This window comes from Apaloderma vittatum, unplaced genomic scaffold (genome assembly GCF_000703405.1).
Source record: "Apaloderma vittatum isolate BGI_N311 unplaced genomic scaffold, ASM70340v1 scaffold31183, whole genome shotgun sequence".
In the NCBI taxonomy this organism is placed as follows: domain Eukaryota; kingdom Metazoa; phylum Chordata; class Aves; order Trogoniformes; family Trogonidae; genus Apaloderma; species Apaloderma vittatum.
The window spans coordinates 4393-10485 of NW_009707955.1; the positions used below are offsets into that span (position 1 = coordinate 4393).

A 6093-nucleotide genomic window follows, 5' to 3' on the forward strand; every position below is an offset into this window, starting at 1 on the left:
GTAACTTCTCCACTTGCAGGTCTTCCTGGGCTACACCACAGCTGGTTCCAGCTTCGTCTTTGGGAACACGCTCATTGAAGAAGTCTTTGCCTTTCAGGTCAGCTTGGAGAATGGAAGATAGAGAGGGAGAGGCAGGGCCTGGTTTTCTTCTGTCCTGGAGAGTGCAGAGCTAAATGCAGCCAAGTTTGCTGCAGCAGAGTTCAACTAGCTCAAGGATGGGTCCCCCTTGGCTTTGTAGCCACCTGTGGACCTCCTCAGTGCCATAGGGGATTTGTACTGATCCCTGTCCCTCCTGCCAGCTTGGCCCAGTGTTGTGGTACCCCAATAATGTGGGCTGGCTATGGAAAACTATACAACACGTCCAGATCATGGGATGTAGGGACTTGGTCCCCAAGTGTACTTAGATGTGCTGCTCATCTCTTCTCTAACTATGTGCCCTTATACCTTGCCTGCAGAATCTGCCCATCGTTGTTTTCTTCAGTTGTATAATGTCCATCCTGTACTACCTCGGTGTCATGCAGTGGATCATTGTCAAGGTAGGGCCTCACACCTGGCTCTAGGATGCTGATGGAACGGAGAAGAACCTGGTGGGTTCTCTGACTGCTATGATCGGCTGGGGCATGTCCCAGGAAAATTGTTATGGCACTGATTTGGGCTGATTTATCCTGCTTAAAGGAATACACGCAAGCTCCCTCTTTTTCACATGTCTTCCTGAGAAATACCAATCCTGGACCTGATGTTGCTACCCGGTCTGAGGGCTGCATAGTGTCCTGCTTCATGGGGTGGGTGGCAGGGTGCCAGCAGCCTTTGTGACCATAGTGGCCTTGTCTTTCCCCAGATCTCCTGGCTGCTTCAGGTCTCAATGGGCACCACCCCCACGGAGACCCTGAGCGTGGCAGGGAACATTTTCGTGGGACAGGTAAGGTCCTCGGCAGGAGATCCAGATCCTCAGGCCTTGCAGCTGAGCCTGCCTTGGAGAAAGGGTCTTCTCCTCCCTTCCCAGGAGACCTCTGGCCCTGCGTGGCCCTGTCTTGAGGACAACAAGATTTTATCTCTTGCAGACTGAAGCCCCACTGCTCATACGCCCATACCTTGAAGACATGACCCTTTCGGAAATCCACGCTGTGATGACTGGTGGCTTCTCCACCATTGCAGGCAGCGTGATGGGGGCCTACATATCCTTTGGGGTGAGTGCATCCATGGACGTGTCCCACACGCTCCCTGCTATGGTGTCCTGACACACAAGAACTTCCCTGGACTTGTGGGTGGGAGAAGACCACCCCATGGTGGTGCCCCATGGTGCCCTTCCACAGGCAGGGTGAGGGCAAGGTGTCTCTGTGTTGTCTCACCTTCCCTGGCATGACCAGAACCCTGGAGTCCAGGCAGGTAGAAGGCACTGCCATGAGACCCTCATTGTGTGTCCTCTCACTGAATCATGGGATAATTAACCTGGAAGGACACTCGGGAGGGTCTCTGCTCCACCCTCCTGCCCAAATGAGGTGATGGCAAAGCCCAAGGGGATGCCCAGGGGCTTGTTGAGGTTGGTGGTGAACATCCCCATGGATGCTCTGGTCCACGCCAAAGTTGCCTCGATCACACGGAAGAAGTTCTTTCCTTAATATCCAACTGAGATTTCCCCACCGAAAAGCTGTTGCTTCTCAGCCTTTCACTGGACATCTCTGAGCAGCATCTTCCTCCAGCCTCCTTTTAAGATGCTGGGAACCACAACTACAAACCCAGCTCCTTGGCTTCTCCCAGCCAAACAAGCCCTGCTCCTCCAGCATCACCTTGGTGGTCCTGTGCCCTGATACTCTCCCCAGGGATGTCCTCTCCTCTTCTTTGTGTCTCTGCCCTGGACACGGTGGCTTCATCAGTGCTCTGTAACCTTCTCCTCGACCCGCTGGCTGAGCTTCTGCTATTTAAACATTAATTAGTCTTCTTAAACGAGGAGCCAAGGGTGAAAGGTCAGAGAAATGAGACGTTTCCACTTGGAGTGGGCAGGGAAGGGGCGAGACCGGGAGTGTGTCTCTTTGTCAGCGGGTAGAAGTTCACGATGTTGTGCAACCTCTCACTCTGACACTGATAAAAAAGGGATGAGGAAGGGGCAAGAATCATCACGATGAGGTCAAACAGCAGGAGAGATTAACATCTCCAAGGCCACAACTGCTGCAGCTCCAGCAGTGCCACCATCCAGGCAAGCTGCCCTATGTGCCGTGACCAGCTGAGATGTCTCAGTTTTTCCCACTCTGAGCTAACAGAGCACCCTGAACTTCTCCAAATGTTGCTGCTGGGATGCCCTGGTCTTGCATGGGGGTGTCCTAAGCCCATGGTGTGTGCATTGCAGATAGATGCGGCGTCGCTGATTGCTGCCTCCGTGATGGCTGCGCCCTGTGCCCTCGCCATGTCCAAGCTCATCTACCCTGAAGTGGAAGAGTCCAAGTTCAAAGGCAAAGCAAGCATCCGCCTCTCCAGAGGGTGAGCGTGAGGAGACGGACTGTGGAGTGGGACTGCCCATGTGAGGAAGCCATGGGGACAATCTGGGGGCACAAGTGGATGCCGTGGGCAGCCATGGTTGGGAGAGCCTGTGGTGTGCAGGCATCCATGGAGTGAGAGCTGACCTTGTACAGGGGACACCATGAGCCCATTAGGATCTTTATCCACGCAGGGAAGAGCAGAACATCCTGGAAGCTGCGAGCAACGGGGCTGCTGCCTCTGTGGGGCTGGTGGCCAACATCGCGGCCAACCTTATTGCCTTCTTGGCAGTGCTGGAGTTCATCAATGCTGCCCTGCGCTGGTTTGGGGAGATGGTTGACATTGAGGGACTCTCCTTCCAGGTACTTCCCAATGGATCTGGGCTGCCAGATCCTTCACCTTCAACCCACTCCCATCTTTTCCCACCACCTCAGTGGGCTGCCGAGACCCCTGACAGGTGTTTGGCAAATGCTAGCAGGGAGTGTCCAAGATGGGGGCTGTGTAGGTGATCAGCTGAGTTGCTCCCTTCTGGGACACTTTTCCCAGGTGATCTGCTCCTACGTCCTCATGCCCGTAGCCTTTCTTATGGGGGCAGACTGGGCGGACTCACCGCTGGTGGCCGAGCTCCTGGGGATCAAGATCTTCCTGAATGAGTTTGTGGCGTACCAGCAGCTGTCCACGTACAAGAAGAACCGTCTGTCAGGCCTGGAGGAGTGGAATGGGAGCCAGAAGCAGTGGATATCCGTGAGGGGCAAAACATGGCGTGGGACCTGGGCAGGCTGAGGGGTGGTGGGCAGGCAGGGAGATCACGGTGTTTGGGGTGGGAAAGCACCCATGTCCAACTAGACTTGGATGTTCACTAACTGCTGGGTACGGAATCATCCCAAAGGAGTCAGTGAAGACCTTTATCTTGCACCTTGATGGGGCAGATGGTGGTGCTACAGGATCACCTGTGCCCTCAGCCCAGCCTCTCCCAGGGAGAGGCTGACAACCATTTCCACTCCTGCTCCCAAAAATAGCTGAAGGAGAAAGGATTGAGGTGGGGAACTCATGTCTGTCACATCTGGCTGGGCTGGGAGCTACAACATGGTGCTTTGGGGCTGCTCCTGGGTGGAAATGACCATTCCCTGCCACTGTGTCCTCCAGGAGCGAGCCGAGAGCATCGCCACCTTTGCACTCTGTGGATTCGCCAACTTCAGCTCCATCGGGATCATGCTCGGAGGCCTGAGTGAGTGTGACCCCTGTCCTGGATGCCTGGGCACGGCACAAGGAATCCTGGGCCTGGGGAGCAAGGGGCAGAAGGAATTTGCAGCACTCAAGCCTCCATGTTAGGTCTCTGCCTGCACACAGATAAGGAACAGGACTCACATGACACAATAGGGATAATTTAGGAAGAAGTTCTTTACTATGAGGGTGGTGAGATGCTGGAACGGGTTGCCCAGAGAAGTTTTGGATGTCTCATCTTTGGAAGTGTTCAAGACCAGACTGGATGGGGGTTTGAGCAACCTGGTCTAGCAGGAGATGTCCCTGTATATGGCGAGGAGATTGGAACTAGATGATACTTAAGGTTCCTTCCAACTTAAAACGTGCTATGAGTCTATGATTCTGCATTGCACCCTCATGGGCAAGAGCACGTGCGTGTTCCACAAGCCCAGGTGCCACCCAGCCATGGGGTAAAGAGCAGAGACTTCAGCGCTGAGAGCGCCGAGGTCTCTGGTTGACCACCCATGGGTCCAGGGTGGGCACAGTGCTCTGCTAGCACCCTCAGCTGCCAGGATGGGCAGACAGCGTGCTGGGTGCTGGCTGTGATCGCCAAGTGCTCCCCAGCACCAGGGCTTGAGGTGGGCACCGTGTGGTAAACCCATCTGGGGACCTGGGGAATGTCCCTGCCTGTGCCCATCCTGGGAAAGAGCTGGATGAAGGATCTGACTCGCCCCGACTTCTGCTTTACCCCCATAGCCTCCATGGTACCCCACCGGAAGGGCGACTTGGCCTCCGTTGTGCTGAGAGCTCTGCTCACCGGCATCTGCGTCTCCATGCTCAATGCCTGCCTGGCAGGTAGGTCCCTGCATGCTGCCTGGGCCAGAAAGAACCGGGCAGAGACAGGCAAAGGGCTGAAGAACTCAATAAATGGAGGTGCGGGGATGGGAATGGCTGGCCCATCCTCCCTATGGCTCTGCCAGGGTCTCCAAACCTTCTGTTAGTCCCTCATGGCTTTGCCAGGGACTGCCCAAGCTGCATAGCTCTGCTGGCACCCCACATCCTCGTCTGGGCTGGGGACATTTCAAGGGCATGGGATTTGCACACATGGCCCCTCAAGAGCCCCAGCCAGGAGACCTTGTCCCTCAGGTCTCCTTCACGTGCCAACGGAGCTGGGCGACTGCGTGACCTTCCTCAGTACAGCCAACTTCAGCTCTACCAGTTACACCATGTACATGTGCTGCAAGCAGCTCTTTGCCAGGTGGGTACAAAGGGCCCCGGAGCCATATGGTCCAGGTGGTAGGTCCCCAGCCACACAGCTTGTCCTGACCACATTTCTCTCCTTCCAGCTCGGTGCTCGAGAATGGGACACTCTCCTTCACAGGAGCCTGGACTGGCGTGGCAGAGAGCGTGCAGTGCCTGACGCAGTGCTGCGGGCACTACAACCACACATCCTGTGCAGGGACAACCACCTAGAAATGTGTGGAGAGCTGCCTGCTCTGCGGGCGAGGGCCTGGGAGCACCAGGGTCTGCAAGACCTGGCCCCAAAAGTAGAAAATGCCAAAAAAAAGAGAGATACCTTTGCGTTTGGTCTTCTCCAGCGATGACAGAGATCCATATGGACCTTGCAGCCAGCACTCATAGGTGCTGGCGTTGCAGACACAAGGGAACTTCTCCCAAATAAATCATGGAAACCCTGTGTGCTTGCCTTCAGCCCCCTGACTGTGGCTGTCCCCTGCGGTGCTTGGCTCAGGCTGCGCCCTGTAGCCAGTGCTCACTGCAGACCTGGCAAGCTGAGGTGCCCCAGCGACCCTCTTCTCCCCCATGGGTGCGGATGGGGGTAAAGAGATTACTCAAAGCCATTTCCTCCTCCTGAACACAAAACTGCCCCGTCCTGCTGTGCCTGGGGGCATCTTCTCTGCAGGCGCCACGGCACAGGGGAACAGACCAGTCCTTCTCGCTTTATTGCACTCGAGAGCCCCCATCCACCAAGCTGGCCGCCTTATGTAGATCGTTATTTTACAATGACCCAAGAACAAAGCACCAGGACCCCAGAGCACACCATCTTCCCAGCCCGCTCCCTTCCTCCCTCCGCCAGGCTGCTCTGAGCCACCTGTTTTGGATGCTGCCACGCAGGGTGGCATCACCGGCACCCATCCACCTCCTCCAAACCCTTAGGGAGCAGGAGGCTCTTCACAATAAAAACATGACCATGTCATGGGTAGGGAGCATATGGGGTCTGTGTATGGCAGGTGGGCAAGAAGAGGGTAAGTCCCGTGGGGTGGACACCCATATGTGCCAAAGCAGCTCCTGGCTTGGAGAGGTCACCCCTTTGCCCCACTTCCAAGCGCCCCATGTGAGGTAGAGCATCCTTATTGCCACGCTGGCCAGCGCCCATAGCAGCGCTGGTGTCCTCAGCAT

At 55.9% G+C, this 6093-nt stretch overlaps 2 protein-coding genes across 2 annotated transcripts in view; one reads left to right on the forward strand and one right to left on the reverse strand.

The window, feature by feature from the left end:
* The window catches only part of SLC28A2 (solute carrier family 28 (concentrative nucleoside transporter), member 2), an 8014-nt gene extending 2866 nt beyond the window's left edge, over positions 1–5148 (forward strand). The window contains exons 7-17 of the mRNA XM_009866387.1: positions 20–97; positions 456–536; positions 839–919; positions 1062–1187; positions 2345–2475; positions 2666–2834; positions 3019–3216; positions 3619–3700; positions 4432–4530; positions 4822–4933; positions 5022–5148. Of these exons, the coding sequence (XP_009864689.1) occupies positions 20–97; positions 456–536; positions 839–919; positions 1062–1187; positions 2345–2475; positions 2666–2834; positions 3019–3216; positions 3619–3700; positions 4432–4530; positions 4822–4933; positions 5022–5148 (1284 nt within the window). The remainder of the gene's footprint in view (positions 1–19; positions 98–455; positions 537–838; positions 920–1061; positions 1188–2344; positions 2476–2665; positions 2835–3018; positions 3217–3618; positions 3701–4431; positions 4531–4821; positions 4934–5021) is intronic.
* Positions 5149–5846: 698 nt separating this feature from the next.
* Positions 5847–6093, reverse strand: part of ALPK3 (alpha-kinase 3) — a gene marked incomplete at its 5' end in the record, with an annotated part of 22196 nt that continues 21949 nt past the window's right edge. Inside the window, one exon of the mRNA XM_009866388.1 lies at positions 5847–5863. Coding sequence (XP_009864690.1) covers positions 5847–5863 — 17 coding nt within the window. The remainder of the gene's footprint in view (positions 5864–6093) is intronic.